An 18,694-nucleotide genomic window follows, 5' to 3' on the forward strand; every position below is an offset into this window, starting at 1 on the left:
ATCAACAGATCAATGTGAATGGTGCCTGTTAGGGTGAAGAGAGGGCAGGGGTCAGTGAGGCGGGTGGCTGACAGACTGTTAATGGCAGATAGACAACTGGACAGAGTCCCTTCCATGAGGTTCTCCTTAAAGGTTAGAGGACCTGGTAGCTGAAGCCTAGAAGAACTCATCTCCTGGCAACCGTTTTGAAGAGGGAAAAGGACAATGCTTTCATTCATTCATCAGGGAGAGAGGAGGAGGAGGAGGAGGAGGGAGAGAGGAAGAGGAGGGAGAGAGGAGGAGGGAGAGAGGAAGAGGAGGGAGAGAGGAGGAGGAGGGAGAGAGGAAGAGGAGGGAGAGAGGAGGAGGAGAGAGAGAGGAAGAGGAGGGAGAGAGGAAGAGGAGGGAGAGAGGAAGAGGAGGGAGAGAGGAGGAGGTGGGAGAGAGGAGGAGGGAGAGAGGAAGAGGAGGGAGAGAGGAGGAGGGAGAGAGGAAGAGGAGGGAGAGAGGAGGAGGAGGGAGAGAGGGAGGAGGGGAGAGAGGAGGAGGGAGAGAGGAAGAGGAGGGAGAGAGGAGGAGGAGGGAGAGAGGAAGAGGAGGGAGAGAGGAGGAGGAGAGAGAGAGGAAGAGGAGGGAGAGAGGAAGAGGAGGGAGAGAGGAAGAGGAGGGAGAGAGGAGGAGGTGGGAGAGAGGAGGAGGGAGAGAGGAAGAGGAGGGAGAGAGGAGGAGGGAGAGAGGAAGAGGAGGGAGAGAGGAAGAGGATGGAGAGAGGAAGAGGAGGAGAGAGGAGGGAGAGAGGAGGAGGAGGGAGAGAGGAGGAGGAGGGAGAGAGGAGGAGGAGTGAGAGAGGAGGAGGAGGGAGAGAGGAAGAGGAGGGAGAGAGGAAGAGGAGGGAGAGAGGTGAGTGGCAGGTACATACACCCACTCCAAAATGACAAACATATAGATATTTAATCGACGCGTTCACACTTGTAAATACAATGTGTTGTTTTGACAAAAACAGCCATCCCACAGCAAAGGGTAATGACGTGCTTGAAGCAAAACTGGATGTGCTTTTTTTGTTTTTTAATCTATTTTTGAGAGGACAACATCCACACTTACATTGGAAGAGGGAGAAAAGATTAAACTGCAATGTTTATTATGAGTTAAAAGAGGCCTCTCACTGTAATGACCTTTCTAACTACACACTACATCACAGATGATTTCATTTCCAGAGACCTCCACACTAATGACGAAGGCACAAAAACAAGACAAATATATCTATGTTTTTAATGTGCTTTAAGTTTTGATTATTTTTCAAAGATAGCTATAACATTTTTTTTAATGTCTGTTAGTTTAGAGTCTTTTTAAAGATATCTATGTTTTTAATGTGCGTTACTTTATATTATAGTCTTTATTTATTCCACTGTGAGAGTAGATGACCACACATAGGAAGTTAGAAAAACAAGAAAGAAGTTTGTAAGAAAGCTATAATGTGTGTTCGTTTTAATAAAGAGGCTTCTTTTAATGTAACTAGTTGTTTACTCATAGACAGTTCTGCTTCAGGGAAGCACATAAACACGTATCCTGTAAATACTCAGCTACAGCTAGGACATTAATGATGTGAGCAAAGCGAGTCAACGCGCTGGTGGGAAGTAGTTATATAACGACTCTGATTTTGGTTTAGCTACTTCAAGGTGCGAAGACAGACTCCTTCCTCTGATTGGTGTGACGTATTGTGTTAATACCATGAAACCTACAGGGACGTTGTACCCACCACGAAAACTAAAGAGGACAGAGAGAGAGAGAGGGAGAGGGAGGGAGGAGGAGAGAGGAGAGGAGAGGAGAGGAGAGGAGAGGAGAGGAGAGGAGAGGAGAGGAGAGAGGAGAGGAGAGGAGAGGGAGAGAGGAGGGAGAGGGAGGGAGGGAGGGAGGGAGGGAGGGATGGGGGGAGGGAGGGAGGGAGGGAGGGAGGGAGGGAGAGGGAGGGAGGGAGAAAGAGACAGAGTGAGAGAGAGGAGAGGGAGAGAGAGAGAGAGAGAAACGGGGGGAGAGAGAGGGAGAGAAGCAACTGCCTTTTCCCTTAACCGTTTCTTGGGAACAGAAACGATGGAGGCTGGAGTTCAGGACCTCGTATTTCGCATGAATTGTGTTTCCCTTCATTGTTCAGAAGGTGCGGAGTGGTTCGTTCTCAGCCCTCTGCAGAGTTATCTGGATCACTGAATGGTGGGGAAAGTCAAATTAAACCCAGGAAGACCACAGTACAGTGGATGAGTCATCTTTATAAGACCCCTGGGTGATCCCCTGTCCAACTAGACTACAGTACAGTACAGTGGTTGAGTCATCTTTATAAGACCCCTGGGTGATCCCCTGTCCAACTAGACAATACAGTACAGTACAGTGGCTGAGTCATCTTTCTAAGGCCCCTGGGTGATCCCCTGTCCAACTAGAATACAGTACAGTACAGTGGTTGAGTCATCTTTATAAGGCCCCTGGGTGGTCCCCTGTCCAACTAGACTATAGAGGCTGAGTCATCTTTCTAAGGCCCCTGGGTGATCCCCTGTCCAACTAGACTACAGAGGCTGAGTCATCTTTCTAAGGCCCCTGGGTGATCCCCTGTCCAACTAGACTACAGTACAGTACAGTGGCTGAGTCATCTTTCTAAGGCCCCTGGGTGATCCCCTGTCCAACTAGACTACAGTACAGAGGCTGAGTCATCTTTCTAAGGCCCCTGGGTGATCCCCCCCTGGGTGATCCTGAGTCATCTTTCTAAGACCCCTCCAACTACAGTACAGACTACAGTACAGTACAGTGGCTGAGTCATCTTTCTAAGACCCCTGGGTGATCCCCTGTCCAACTAGACTACAGTACAGTACAGTGGCTGAGTCATCTTTCTAAGGGCCCTGGGTGATCCCCTGTCCAACTAGACTACAGTACAGTACAGTGGTTGAGTCATCTTTCTAAGGCCCCTGGGTGATCCCCTGTCCAACTAGACTACAGTACAGTACAGTGGCTGAGTCATCTTTCTAAGGTCCCTGGGTGATCCCCTATCCAACTAGACTACAGTACAGTACAGAGGCTGAGTCATCTTTCTAAGACCCCTGGGTGATCCCCTGTCCAACTAGACTACAGTACAGTACAGAGGCTGAGTCATCTTTCTAAGGCCCCTGGGTGATCCCCTGTCCAACTAGACTACAGTACAGTACAGAGGCTGAGTCATCTTTCTAAGGCCCCTGGGTGATCCCCTATCCAACTAGACTACAGTACAGTACAGAGGCTGAGTCATCTTTCTAAGGTCCCTGGGTGATCCCCTATCCAACTAGACTACAGTACAGTACAGAGGCTGAGTCATCTTTCTAAGGTCCCTGGGTGATCCCCTGTCCAACTAGACTACAGTACAGTACAGAGGCTGAGTCATCTTTCTAAGGTCCCTGGGTGATCCCCTGTCCAACTAGACTACAGTACAGTACAGAGGCTGAGTCATCTTTCTAAGACCCCTGGGTGATCCCCTATCCAACTAGACTACAGTACAGTACAGAGGCTGAGTCATCTTTCTAAGATCCCTGGGTGATCCCCTATCCAACTAGACTACAGAGGCTGAGTCATCTTTCTAAGACCCCTGGGTGATCCCCTGTCCAACTAGACTACAGTACAGTACAGAGGCTGAGTCATCTTTCTAAGGCCCCTGGGTGATCCCCTGTCCAACTAGACTACAGTACATTACAGTACAGTGGCTGAGTCATCTTTCTAAGTGATCCCCTGTCCAACTAGACTACAGTACATTACAGTACAGTGGCTGAGTCATCTTTCTAAGACCCCTGGGTGATCCCCTGTCCAACTAGACTACAGTACATTACAGTACAGAGGCTGAGTCATCTTTCTAAGACCCCTGGGTGATCCCCTATCCAACTAGACTACAGAGGCTGAGTCATCTTTCTAAGACCCCTGGGTGATCCCCTGTCCAACTAGACTACAGTACAGTACAGAGGCTGAGTCATCTTTCTAAGGCCCCTGGGTGATCCCCTGTCCAACTAGACTACAGTACATTACAGTACAGTGGCTGAGTCATCTTTCTAAGACCCCTGGGTGATCCCCTGTCCAACTAGACTACAGTACATTACAGTACAGTGGCTGAGTCATCTTTCTAAGGCCCCTGGGTGATCCCCTATCCAACTAGACTACAGTACAGTACAGTGGCTGAGTCATCTTTCTAAGACCCCTGGGTGATCCCCTATCCAACTAGACTACAGTACAGTACAGAGGCTGAGTCATCTTTCTAAGACCCCTGGGTGGTCCCCTGTCCAACTAGACTACAGAGGCTGAGTCATCTTTCTAAGGCCCCTGGGTGATCCCCTGTCCAACTAGACTACAGTACAGTACAGTGGCTGAGTCATCTTTCTAAGGTCCCTGGGTGATCCCCTATCCAACTAGACTACAGTACAGTACAGAGGCTGAGTCATCTTTCTAAGACCCCTGGGTGATCCCCTATCCAACTAGACTACAGTACAGTACAGAGGCTGAGTCATCTTTCTAAGACCCCTGGGTGATCCCCTATCCAACTAGACTACAGTACAGTACAGAGGCTGAGTCATCTTTCTAAGACCCCTGGGTGATCCCCTATCCAACTAGACTACAGTACAGTACAGAGGCTGAGTCATCTTTCTAAGACCCCTGGGTGATCCCCTATCCAACTAGACTACAGTACAGTACAGAGGCTGAGTCATCTTTCTAAGACCCCTGGGTGATCCCCTATCCAACTAGACTACAGTACAGTACAGAGGCTGAGTCATCTTTCTAAGACCCTGGGTGGTCCCCTGTCCAACTAGACTACAGTACAGTACAGAGGCTGAGTCATCTTTCTAAGACCCCTGGGTGATCCCCTGTCCAACTAGACTACAGTACAGTACAGAGGCTGAGTCATCTTTCTAAGACCCCTGGGTGATCCCCTGTCCAACTAGACTACAGTACAGTACAGAGGCTGAGTCATCTTTCTAAGACCCCTGGGTGATCCCCTGTCCAACTAGACTACAGTACAGTACAGAGGCTGAGTCATCTTTCTAAGACCCCTGGGTGATCCCCTATCCAACTAGACTACAGTACAGTACAGAGGCTGAGTCATCTTTCTAAGACCCCTGGGTGATCCCCTATCCAACTAGACTACAGTACAGTACAGAGGCTGAGTCATCTTTCTAAGACCCCTGGGTGATCCCCTGTCCAACTAGACTACAGTACAGTACAGAGGCTGAGTCATCTTTCTAAGGCCCCTGGGTGATCTGTCCAACTAGTCATCTAAGACAGTACAGTACAGAGGCTGAGTCATCTTTCTAAGACCCCTGGGTGATCCCCTGTCCAACTAGACTACAGTACAGTACAGAGGCTGAGTCATCTTTCTAAGACCCCTGGGTGATCCCCTGTCCAACTAGACTACAGTACAGTACAGAGGCTGAGTCATCTTTCTAAGACCCCTGGGTGATCCCCTGTCCAACTCGTGTATCTTACTGTAGACGACCAATGAGGAGAGTCTAATATTAGCATGTTAAACAGACAAGAGAAGAAGTACCAGTATGTTATATTTGAATGTGGTACTCATATATATATATAGTTCATGAGTGCCACATTCAATATATATATGTTTTAAAACTAAAATGAACATGTCTTACTGGGGTCAGGTCAGGTCAGGTCAGGTCAGGTCAGGTCGTCCATGACTGTTTACGTACATTTCCTTACATTTGCTACACAGCCCTGTATATTACTGTAGACCTGAGACAGGCCTTCCTCCCATTGGCTGTGTCATGAACACAGCCCTGTATATTACTGTAGACCTGAGACAGGCCTTCCTCCCATTGGCTGTGTCATGAACACTACCCTGTATATTACTGTAGATCTGAGACAGGCCTTCCTCCCATTGGCTGTGTCATGAACAGAACCCTGTATATTACTGTAGACCTGAGACAGGCCTTCCTCCCATTGGCTGTGTCATGAACAACATTACTGTAGACCTGAGACAGGCCTTCCTCCCATTGGCTGTAGCCCTGTATATTACTGTAGACCTGAGACAGGCCTTCCTCCCATTGGCTGTGTCATGAACACAGCCCTGTATATTACTGTAGACCTGAGACAGGCCTTCCTCCCATTGGCTGTGTCATGAACACAGCCCTGTATATTACTGTAGACCTGAGACAGGCCTTCCTCCCATTGGCTGTGTCATGAACACAGCCCTGTATATTACTGTAGACCTGAGACAGGCCTTCCTCCCATTGGCTGTGTCATGAACACAGCCCTGTATATTACTGTAGACCTGAGACAGGCCTTCCTCCCATTGGCTGTGTCATGAACAGAACCCTGTATATTACTGTAGACCTGAGACAGGCCTTCCTCCCATTGGCTGTGTCATGAACACAGCCCTGTATATTACTGTAGACCTGAGACAGGCCTTCCTCCCATTGGCTGTGTCATGAACAGAACCCTGTATATTACTGTAGACCTGAGACAGGCCTTCCTCCCATTGGCTGTGTCATGAACACAGCCCTGTATATTACTGTAGACCTGAGACAGGCCTTCCTCCCATTGGCTGTGTCATTGGCTGTGTCATGAACAGAACCCTGTATATTACTGACCTAGACCTGAGACAGGCCTTCCTCCCATTGGCTGTGTCATGAACACTACCCTGTATATTACTGTAGACCTGAGACAGGCCTTCCTCCCATTGGCTGTGTCATGAACACAGCCCTGTATATTACTGTAGACCTGAGACAGGCCTTCCTCCCATTGGCTGTGTCATGAACACAGCCCTGTATATTACTGTAGACCTGAGACAGGCCTTCCTCCCATTGGCTGTGTCATGAACACTACCCTGTATATTACTGTAGACCTGAGACAGGCCTTCCTCCCATTGGCTGTGTCATGAACAGAACCCTGTATATTACTGTAGACCTGAGACAGGCCTTCCTCCCATTGGCTGTGTCATGAACAGAACCCTGTATATTACTGTAGACCTGAGACAGGCCTTCCTCCCATTGGCCTTGTTTGGTATAGCATATAGTGTTACAACAGAAAGACTGAACATCCCGTAGTGATGTCATGAACCCATGACAGGTAGTGCAGCTACAGTCTGTTGTGTTGGATGGCATTTAAAATAAACTCCAGCAAAGTCAAGAGGTTTCTTCTCCTTCGAGTTGGTGGCAGCTCAGTTGTCACTAGTTTACAGTGTCACAAAGCACTTCGTGTTAACAGTGTGGCAGCACAGGCCGACATGACCTGGCTCCTGACACAGATACATAGACAGACTGTTTTAATGACTGGCTCCCCCTTTCACTCCTGTTGCAGGTTGTTGTATCAACAACGGTCAACGTGGACGGTCACGTCCTGGCGGTCTCAGACAACATGTTTGTCCATAACAACTCCAAGCACGGCAGAAGGGCTCGACGTCTAGACCCTTCTGAAGGTACGGACCCTCCTTATCTCTATCATGGTAGGCACATTCTACATGACTTTTATTTTGAAATACCCTCTAGTTTCCCTACGAGCACATTCTACATGACTTTTATTTTGAAATGCTCTCTAGTTTCTCTACGAGCACATTCTACATGATTTGTATTTTTGAAATACTCTCTAGTTTCCCTACAAGCACATTCTACAAGACTTTTATTTTGAAATGTTCTCTAGTTTCCCTATGAGCACATTCTACAAGACTTTTATTTTGAAATGCTCTCTAGTTTCCCTATGAGCACATTCTACAAGACTTTTATTTTGAAATGCTCTCTAGTTTCCCTACGAGCACATTCTACATGACTTTTATTTTGAAATACTTTCTTGTTTCCCTATGAGCACATTCTACATGACTTTTATTTTGAAATACTTTCTAGTTTCCCTATGAGCACATTCTACATGACTTTTATTTTGAAATACCCTCTAGTTTCCCTATGAGCACATTCTACATGACTTTTATTTTGAAATACTTTCTAGTTTCCCTACGAGCACAAGACCTTGAAAAGATGTTGAAAAAACATATCTTCATTGTTAGTTCTTTAGTCCCATCTCTCTTTCCTCATGTAGCTTGTCGTCTTGGGGCGGCAGGGTAGTCTAGTGGTTAGAGTGTAGAGGCGGCAGGGTAGTCTAGTGGTTAGAGTGTAGAGGCGGCAGGGTAGTCTAGTGGTTAGAGTGTAGAGGCGGCAGGGTAGTCTAGTGGTTAGAGTGTAGAGGCGGCAGGGTAGTCTAGTGGTTAGAGTGTGGAGGCGGCAGGGTAGCCTAGTGGTTAGAGTGAAGAGGCGGCAGGGTAGTCTAGTGGTTAGAGTGTAGATGTGGCAGGGTAGTCTAGTGGTTAGAGTGTAGAGGCGGCAGGGTAGTCTAGTGGTTAGAGTGTAGAGGCGGCAGGGTAGTCTAGTCGTTAGAGTGTAGAGGCGGCAGGGTAGTCTAGTGGTTAGAGCGTTGGACTAGGAACCAGAAGGTTGCAAGTTCAAACCCCCGACCCGACAAGGTACAAATCTGTCGTTCTGCCCCTGAACAGGCAGTTAACCCACTGTTCCTAGGCCGTTGTTGAAAATAAGAATTTGTTCTTAACTGACTTGCTTGGTTAAATAAAGGTAAAATCTTTAGCTCCTCTGGTAGCCGCTGAGATAAAGAGCCTTCTGGTTTAGTTCCTTCAGATCACATCTGTCCCTTTATGACATCACAACGTACTTCTCTAATTCTCCATCACCTCATTGTATTTCACTGGTCAATTTCATGAACACATGTACGTAATATTTATAATTCTTATAATTATACTTATTATTGCTCTGTGTGAAATATGTAGTGATCTCTATTCACACGTGTTTTCAATAGGGCTCTTGCTCAATGGCTTTTTAAAAATAAACTTCAAATCTGAAATTGATTTGTGGTGAGATCAGGTTGTTGTTACTGGGTTCTGTAGTGTCTGGTCAGGTTGTTGTTACTGGGTTCTGTAGTGTGGGGTCAGGTTGTTACTGGGTTCTGTAGTGTGGGGTCAGGTTGTTGTTACTGGGTTCTGTAGTGTTGGGTCAGGTTGTTGTTACTGGGTTCTGTTACTGGGTGTGAGGTCAGGTTGTTACTGGGTTCTGTAGTGTGAGGTCAGGTTGTTACTGGGTTCTGGTCAGGTTGTTGTTACTGGGTTCTGTAGTGTGAGGTCAGGTTGTTGTTACTGGGTTCTGTAGTGTGAGGTCAGGTTGTTACTGGGTTCTGTAGTGTGAGATCAGGTTGTTGTTACTGGGTTCTGTAGTGTGAGGTCAGTTTGTTACTGGGTTCTGTAGTGTGGGGTCAGGTTGTTACTGGGTTCTGTAGTGTGAGATCAGGTTGTTGTTACTGGGTTCTGTAGTGTGAGGTCAGGTTGTTACTGGGTTCTGTAGTGTGGGATCAGGTTGTTACTGGGTTCTGTAGTGTGAGGTCAGGTTGTTGTTACTGGGTTCTGTAGTGTGGGGTCAGGTTGTTGTTACTGGGTTCTGTAGTGTGAGGTCAGGTTGTTACTGGGTTCTGTAGTGTGGGTTCTGGGTTCTGTAGTGTGAGGTCAGGTTGTTACTGGGTTCTAGTGTGAGTGTGTTACTGGAGGTCAGGTTGTTACTGGGTTCTGTAGTGTGGGGTCAGGTTGTTACTGGGTTCTGTAGTGTGGGGTCAGGTTGTTACTGGGTTCTGTAGTGTGGGTCAGGTTGTTACTGGGTTCTGTAGTGTGAGGTCAGGTTATTGTTACTGGGTTCTGTAGTGTGAGGTCAGGTTGTTACTGGGTTCTGTAGTGTGAGTTCAGGTTGTTGTTACTGGGTTCTGTAGTGTGAGGTCAGGTTGTTACTGGGTTCTGTAGTGTGAGGTCAGGTTGTTACTGGGTTCTGTAGTGTGAGGTCAGGGTTGTTACTGGGTTCTGTAGTGTGAGGTCAGGTTGTCTGGGTTCTGTAGTGTGAGGTCAGGTTGTTACTGGGTTCTGTAGTGTGGGGTCAGGTTGTTGTTACTGGGTTCTGTAGTGTGAGGTCAGGTTGTTACTGGGTTCTGTAGTGTGAGGTCAGGGTTGTTACTGGGTTCTGTAGTGTGAGGTCAGGTTGTTACTGGGTTCTGTAGTGTGAGGTCAGGTTGTTACTGGGTTCTGTAGTGTGAGGTCAGGTTGTTACTGGGTTCTGTAGTGTGAGGTCAGGTTGTTACTGGGTTCTGTAGTGTGAGGTCAGGTTGTTACTGGGTTCTGTAGTGTGAGGTCAGGTTGTTACTGGGTTCTGTAGTGTGAGGTCAGGTTGTTACTGGGTTCTGTAGTGTGAGGTCAGGTTGTTACTGGGTTCTGTAGTGTGAGGTCAGGTTGTTACTGGGTTCTGTAGTGTGAGGTCAGGTTGTTACTGGGTTCTGTCAGGTTGTGGGTTCTGTAGTGTGAGGTCAGGTTGTTACTGGGTTCTGTAGTGTGAGGTCAGGTTGTTACTCAGGTTGTTACTGTTCTGTGGTGTGAGGTCAGGTTGTTACTGGGTTCTGAGGTCAGTGTGAGGTTCAGGTTGTTGTTACTGGGTTCTGTAGTGTGAGGTCAGGTTGTTACTGGGTTCTGTAGTGTGAGGTCAGGTTGTTACTGGGTTCTTAGTGTGAGGTGTTACTGGGTTCTGTAGTGTGAGGTCAGGTTGTTACTGGGTTCTGTAGTGTGAGGTCAGTTGTTGTTACTGGGTTCTGTAGTGTGAGGTCAGGTTGTTACTGGGTTCTGTAGTGTGAGGTCAGGTTGTTACTGGGTTCTGTAGTGTGAGGTCAGGTTGTTACTGGGTTCTGTAGTGTGAGGTCAGGTTGTTACTGGGTTCTGTAGTGTGAGGTCAGGTTGTTAGTGTGGGGTTACTGGGTTCTGTAGTGTTGTTACTGGGTTCTGTAGTGTGGGGTCAGGTTGTTACTGGGTTCTGTAGTGTGAGGTCAGGTTGTTACTGGGTTCTGTAGTGTGAGGTCAGGTTGTTGTTACTGGGTTCTGTAGTGTGAGTTCAGGTTGTTACTGGGTTCTGTAGTGTGAGGTCAGGTTATTGTTACTGGGATCTGTAGTGTGAGGTCAGGTTGTTACTGGGTTCTGTAGTGTGAGGTCAGGTTGTTACTGGGTTCTGTAGTGTGAGGTCAGGTTGTTACTGGGTTCTGTAGTGTGAGGTCAGGTTGTTACTGGGTTCTGTAGTGTGAGGTCAGGTTGTTACTGGGTTCTGTAGTGTGAGGTCAGGTTGTTACTGGGTTCTGTAGGTTGTGGGGTCAGGTCAGGTTGTTACTGGGGTTCTTACTGGGTTCTGTAGTGTGAGGTCAGGTTGTTACTGGGTTCTGTAGTGTGGGGTCAGGTTATTGTTACTGGGATCTGTAGTGTGGGGTCAGGTTGTTGTTACTGGGTTCTGTAGTGTGAGGTCAGGTTGTTGTTACTGGGATCTGTAGTGTGAGGTCAGGTTATTGTTACTGGGATCTGTAGTGTGGGGTCAGGTTATTGTTACTGGGATCTGTAGTGTGGGGTCAGGTTATTGTTACTGGGATCTGTAGTGTGGGTCAGGTTATTGTTACTGGGATCTGTAGTGTGGGGTCAGGTCATTGTTACTGGGATCTGTAGTGTGAGGTCAGGTTGTTGTTACTGGGATCTGTAGTGTGGGGTCAGGTTGTTACTGGGATCTGTAGTGTGGGGTCAGGTTGTTGTTACTGGGATCTGTAGTGTGGGGTCAGGTTATTGTTACTGGGATCTGTAGTGTGGGGTCAGGTTATTGTTACTGGGATCTGTAGCTAGATCCTTATAAAAGCACTACTGTGGTGTCGTACTCATCAATGAGGAAACCAGCACAGCTGACTCCACATCAGAAGACTGACTGATTGGCTGCTCTGCAGAGAGAAAAATACATTCGGAGCAGCAAAGTCTGGGAAATATAAATGCAGGAAGGACAGAGTTCAACCTTCTGACCTTCCTGTTGGACTCGGTTCAGTTCAAACACTCTGGGAAACGGGACCTTGTCAAACGCGTATTAGCTAGTTATCACTGGCAAGTACAAGTGGCTGGTATGTATAGTATGATGTTACCCAAACCTTTAATAGCACGAGGGTGTTGTTGTCTTAATTAGGCAGTGATTATCATCACGCTATCATAACAGAAGTGGTTTTAATAATGCAACAGGAGAGGCAAAGCAAAGGCGTTATATCAATGAAATGCACTATATCAACCCCCAGATCTCTGCGGGGGAAGGAAATGACTGTTTTTTTTTTTTTGGGGGGGGTTCTATACTAATGACAAAACGGGCAGAGAAAGACAATCTAATAATTGATGGTTAGCCCTAAGCTGTGAAGTCGTTACGGCCTGTGACGTATTGTTTGTCTCCCTCTCTCTCTCTCTCCGTATCCACGGGATAGAAGGCATGTTTTGCTTAGCAACCAGCTTTAATTAGGGGAGCAATTAAAGAGGTTGAGTCCCCCCCCCCCCCACACTCTACCGCGGGTCTCCCCCTGTCTGAGGGGGTCCTGCGGGACAGGGGAACTGGCGTCTGCACAGCCTACTCACCCAACCCAACAACTAGATCAACCCACCCAACAACCACTGAATCATCTCATCAAAAGGCCCAATGTGCAGCAGAGCTCCTGTCCTTATGAATCTAGATTTGTACGGGTGGTTTTCAGATGATCCATCTCCTGATCTGGAGTGTATCTCCTCCACCTTCCCGTTATTGAGTGAAGACCACACAGATCTATGAAGTGTGTATGGATTGTGTTAGAGGGCAGACGTGGCTGGGTAGAATGGAACATTTAATGACGAAACATACTGTATCTAACATTTGAAACGCAGTCTCATATCACAGTCAAATCTCAGATTACTGATATTTTATTGTCTACCCATTTTAGAGAGACAGACAGACAGACAGACAGACAGACAGACAGACAGACAGACAGACCAGACAGACAGACAGACAGACAGACAGACAGACAGACAGACAGACAGACAGACAGACAGACAGACAGACAGACAGACAGACAGACAGACAGACAGACAGACAGACAGACAGACAGACAGACAGACAGACAGACAGACAGACAGACAGACAGACAGACAGACAGACAGACAGACAGACAGACAGACCTAATGTATAGTCCATGTTAACTATGCTGTAGATTGGCTACAAAGTCTGTACAGGAATACCTATTAACTCTGTTTATCTGCAATTCTGTCTCCCTAATACAACCTATTATCTACGTTTCAAACACCAGCTGAATATAATGTATTCCAGTTGATGGTATAGTAATTCCCCCTCCGCCCCCTCCCTTACTCTCTCACCTCCACGTGTTCCTCAGTTCATAAAAGAGCCTGTAGTCGTCAGTAAGGGGTGTGTAAAAGAGCGTCTCAGCGACCCTCGTCTGTGTCTACGCTCTACCGTGTGTGTGTGTGTGTATGAGTGTGAGTGTGTGTGTGTGTGAGTGTGTGTGTGTGTGTGTGAGTGAGTGTGTGAGTGTGTGTGTGTGTGTGTGTGTGTGTGTCGTACCCAGCGACCCCGGCTCTCTCCTCGAGGCCCTGCAGCGTGGATCTGATTTGCATGCCAAGTGGCTGTAACACTGTTAGGCTGATGCAATAAAGACAAACGGATCCAGGCTGCAAGGCTTTAGCCAGTAAAGAGGAGCAGATGGCCCTAGGAGAGGTAAAACAGGTATAATCCCATCAGCAGCAGTATCAACCTGCCATCTGGAGACCACCGGCACAATTACAAGACATTTTTAGCAGGCAGAACAAAGGAAGTCCTCAGTACGTACAGCACAGCAGGCAAGATGAGACCTGTTGGTGTGTCTCAATACTGGAGGGATGAGGAGGAAGGTGACTAAGTCTGTGTACCAAAATGACACCCTATTTTCATATGAAGGGCACTACTACCCCATAGGCCCTAGTCAAAAGTAGGGCGCTACATAGTGCCGTTTGGGATGTACGCTAACACGGTGCCATGTTGCCTTGGAGAGAGGAGTGCTGATTAGAGCTTCACACTGAGAGGCAGGAGCTGAACGCAGAGAGAAGTACGAACCCAACGCCTCTGTTCAGTAAACACAGGGGGAGGTGGGGAGGTGAGAGGCAGGAGCTGAACGCAGAGAGAGAAGTACGAACCCAACGCCTCTGTTCAGTAAACACAGAGAGGTGGGGAGGTGAGAGGCAGGAGCTGAACGCAGAGAGAGAAGTACGAACCCAACGCCTCTGTTCAGTAAACACAGGGGGAGGTGGGGAGGTGAGAGGCAGGAGCTGAACGCAGAGAGAAGTACGAACCCAACGCCTCTGTTCAGTAAACACAGGGAGGTGGGGAGGTGAGAGGCAGGAGCTGAACGCAGAGAGAGAAGTACGAACCCAACGCCTCTGTTCAGTAAACACAGGGGGAGGTGGGGAGGTGAGAGGCAGGAGCTGAACGCAGAGAGAAGTACGAACCCAACGCCTCTGTTCAGTAAACACAGGGAGGTGGGGAGGTGAGAAGCAGGAGCTGAACGCAGAGAGAAGTACGAACCCAACGCCTCTGTTCAGTAAACACAGAGAGGTGGGGAGGTGAGAGGCAGGAGCTGAACGCAGAGAGAAGTACGAACCCAACGCCTCTGTTCAGTAAACACAGAGAGGTGGGGAGGTGAGAGTCAGGAGCTGAACGCAGAGAGAGAAGTACGAACCCAACGCCTCTGTTCAGTAAACACAGGGAGGTGGGGAGGTGAGAGGCAGGAGCTGAACGCAGAGAGAAGTACGAACCCAACGCCTCTGTTCAGTAAACACAGGGAGGTGGGGAGGTGAGAGGCAGGAGCTGAACGCAGAGAGAAGTACGAACCCAACGCCTCTGTTCAGTAAACACAGAGAGGTGGGGAGGTGAGAGGCAGGAGCTGAACGCAGAGAGAAGTACGAACCCAACGCCTCTGTTCAGTAAACACAGAGAGGTGGGGAGGTGAGAGGCAGGAGCTGAACGCAGAGAGAAGTACGAACCCAACGCCTCTGTTCAGTAAACACAGGGAGGTGGGGAGGTGAGAGGCAGGAGCTGAACGCAGAGAGAAGTACGAACCCAACGCCTCTGTTCAGTAAACACAGGGAGGTGGGGAGGTGAGAGGCAGGAGCTGAACGCAGAGAGAAGTACGAACCCAACGCCTCTGTTCAGTAAACACAGGGAGGTGGGGAGGTGAGAGGCAGGAGCTGAACGCAGAGAGAAGTACGAACCCAACGCCTCTGTTCAGTAAACACAGGGGGAGGTGGGGAGGTGAGCCGGGAGGCCTGTTAGGTTGTGGGTAGTCAAATCAAATCAAATCAAATTGTATTTGTCACATACACATGGTTAGCAGATGTTAATGCGAGTGTAGCGAAATGCTTGTGCTTCTAGTTCCGACAATGCAGTAATAACCAACAAGTAATCTAACTAACAATTCCCCAAAAAAAACTACTGTCATACACAGTGTAAGGGGATAAAGAATATGTACATAAGGATATATGAATGAGTGATGGCACAGAGCAGCATAGGCAAGATACAGTAGATGATATTGAGTACAGTATATACATATGAGATGAGTATGTAAACCAAGTGGCATAGTTAAAGTGGCTAGTGATACATGCATTACATAAGGATGCAGTCGATGATATAGAGTACAGTATCTACGTATGCATATGAGATGAATAATGTAGGGTAAGTAACATTATATAAGGTAGCATTGTTTAAAGTGGCTAGTGATATATTTACATCATTTCCCATCAATTCCCATGATTAAAGTGGCTGGAGTAGAGTCAGTGTCATTGACAGTGTGTTGGCAGTAGCCACTCAATGTTAGTGGTGGCTGTTTAACAGTCTGATGGCCTTGAGATAGAAGCTGTTTTTCAGTCTCTCGGTCCCAGCTTTGATGCACCTGTACTGACCTCGCCTTCTGGATGACAGCGGGGTGAACAGGCAGTGGCTCGGGTGGTTGATGTCCTTGATGATCTTTATGGCCTTCCTGTAGCATCGGGTGGTGTAGGTGTCCTGGAGGGCAGGTAGTTTGCCCCCGGTGATGCGTTGTGCAGACCTCACTACCCTCTGGAGAGCCTTACGGTTGAGGGCGGTGCAGTTGCCATACCAGGCGGTGATACAGCCCACCAGGATGCTCTCGATTGTGCATCTGTAGAAGTTTGTGAGTGCTTTTGGTGACAAGCCGAATTTCTTCAGCCTCCTGAGGTTGAAGAGGCGCTGCTGCGCCTTCCTCATGATGCTGTCTGTGTGAGTGGACCAATTCAGTTTGTCTGTGATGTGTATGCCGAGGAACTTAAAACTTGCTACCCTCTCCACTACTGTTCCATCGATGTGGATGGGGGTGTTCCCTCTGCTCTTTCCTGAAGTCCACAATCATCTCCTTAGTTTTGTTGACGTTGAGTGTGAGGTTATTTTCCTGACACCACACTCCGAGGGCCCTCACCTCCTCCCTGTAGGCCGTCTCGTCGTTGTTGGTAATCAAGCCTACCACTGTTGTGTCGTCCGCAAACTTGATGATTGAGTTGGAGGCGTGCGTGGCCATGCAGTCGTGGGTGAACAGGGAGTACAGGAGAGGGCTCAGAACGCACCCTTGTGGGGCCCCAGTGTTGAGGATCAGCGGGGAGGAGATGTTGTTGCCTACCCTCACCACCTGGGGGCGGCCCGTCAGGAAGTCCAGTACCCAGTTGCACAGGGCGGGGTCGAGACCCAGGGTCTCGAGCTTGATGACGAGCTTGGAGGGTACTATGGTGTTGAATGCCGAGCTGTAGTCGATGAACAGCATTCTCACATAGGTATTCCTCTTGTCCAGATGGGTTAGGGCAGTGTGCAGTGTGGTTGAGATTGCATCGTCTGTGGACCTATTTGGGCGGTAAGCAAATTGGAGTGGGTCAAGGGTGTCAGGTAGGGTGGAGGTGATATGGTCCTTGACTAGTCTCTCAAAGCACTTCATGATGATGGATGTGAGTGCTACGGGGCGGTAGTCGTTTAGCTCAGTTACCTTAGCTTTCTTGGGAACAGGAACAATGGTGGCCCTCTTGAAGCATGTGGGAACAGCAGACTGGTATAGGGATTGGTGGAATATGTCCGTAAACACACCGGCCAGCTGGTCTGCGCATGCTCTGAGGGCGCGGCTGGGGATGCCGTCTGGGCCTGCAGCCTTGCGAGGGTTAACACGTTTAAATGTCTTACTCACTTCGGCTGCAGTGAAGGAGAGACCGCATGTTTTCGTTGCAGGCCGTGTCAGTGGCACTGTATTGTCCTCAAAGCGGGCAAAAAAGTTATTTAGTCTGCCTGGGAGCAAGACATCCTGGTCCGTGACTGGGCTGGGTTTCTTCCTGTAGTCCGTGATTGACTGTAGACCCTGCCACATGCCTCTTGTGTCTGAGCCGTTGAATAGTCAACACCAGACACAGGGGGACGTGGGGAGGTGAGCCGGGAGGCCTGGTAGGTTGTGGGTAGTGGGTAGTCAGTACCAAATATTTCTCTCCGCTCTCTCTCTGCCTCTCTTGGCTCCTTGTTGACTGTCCACTTGAAGCACAACAAAGCCAGAGATTCGTTGGAGTGTGACAAGTGATGTTGAGATAAGTCACATGCAGGCGCCGAACCGCTTCCAGAAGACTTGGCATTATGAGAAAAATCAGAAGAGAGCTGGCAAGCAGGGAGGAAGTGATGTGTTAGTCGTTAGCTAGACGTTAGCTAGTCGTTAGTTAGTCGTTAGCTAGTTGTTAGCTAGTCGTTAGCTAGTCGTTAGCTAGATGTTATAGCTAGTCGTTAGTTAGTCGTTAGATAGTCGTTAGCTAGTCGTTAGCTAGTCGTTAGCTAGTCGTTAGTTAGTCGTTAGTTAGTCGTTAGCTAGATGTTATAGCTAGTCGTTAGTTAGTCGTTAGATAGTCGTTAGCTAGTCGTTAGCTAGTCGTTAGCTAGATGTTAGCTAGATGTTAGCTAGTCATTAGCTAGACATTAGCTAGTCGTTAGCTAGTCGTTATCTTGTGAACAATACAATAAATTATCCCACAACTGACATAAAAATGTAGAGGAAAACATTTAATGAATATTGTTTAATATATTATATACTAAATTTAGGTCCTTTATGATTTTTAAATAATATTTACAAAATTAAAAAAAAACTATCCAACTAATTAGAATAAGTTGTACCTAGCCTGGTATTCCTGTATGTTGGGTGAACTTGCCTCCAGAACAGCCTACCTAGCCTGGTATTCCTGTATGTTGGGTGAACTTGCCTCCAGAACAGCCTACCTAGCCTGGTATTCCTGTATGTTGGGTGAACTTGCCTCCAGAACTTGCCTCCAGAACAGCCTACCTAGCCTGCTATTCCTGTATGTTGGGTGAACTTGCCTCCAGAACAGCCTACCTAGCCTGGTATCCCTGTATGTTGGGTGAACTTGGCTTCAGAACAGCCTACCTAGCCTGCTATTCCTGTATGTTGTGTGAACTTGTCTTCAGAACAGCCTACCTAGCCTGCTATTCCTGTATGTTGGGTGATCTTGTCTTCAGAACAGCCTACCTAGCCTGGTATCCTTGTTTGTTCGGTGAACTTGGCTCCAGAACAGCCTACCTAGCCTGGTACTCCTGTATGTTGGGTGAACTTGGCTCCAGAACAGCCTACCTAGCCTGGTATCCCTGTATGTTGGGTGAACTTGGCATCAGAACAGCCTACCTAGCCTGGTATTCCTGTATGTTGGGTGAACTTGCCTCCAGAACAGCCTACCTAGCCTGGTATTCCTGTATGTTGGGTGAACTTGCCTCCAGAACAGCCTACCTAGCCTGGTATTCCTGTATGTTGGGTGAACTTGCCTCCAGAACAGCCTACCTAGCCT

The 18,694-nt window shown here is 48.1% G+C and overlaps 1 protein-coding gene across 16 annotated transcripts in view; it reads left to right on the plus strand.

Annotated features, from left to right (window-relative positions):
• The window catches only part of LOC121845337 (transcription factor COE3-like), a 106,018-nt gene that overhangs the window by 6,468 nt on the left and 80,856 nt on the right, over positions 1-18,694 (plus strand). For 9 of the 16 annotated variants that reach the window (XM_042316494.1, XM_042316497.1, XM_042316484.1 and 6 more), the window contains exon 2: positions 7,285-7,429. In XM_042316494.1, coding sequence (XP_042172428.1) covers positions 7,285-7,429 — 145 coding nt within the window. The remainder of the gene's footprint in view (positions 1-7,284; positions 7,430-18,694) is intronic. The other 7 variants (XM_042316495.1, XM_042316492.1, XM_042316491.1 and 4 more) reach the window with 1 other exon arrangement.

The sequence above is a fragment of the Oncorhynchus tshawytscha genome, unplaced genomic scaffold (assembly GCF_018296145.1).
Source record: "Oncorhynchus tshawytscha isolate Ot180627B unplaced genomic scaffold, Otsh_v2.0 Un_contig_2740_pilon_pilon, whole genome shotgun sequence".
Lineage (NCBI taxonomy): Eukaryota > Metazoa > Chordata > Actinopteri > Salmoniformes > Salmonidae > Oncorhynchus > Oncorhynchus tshawytscha.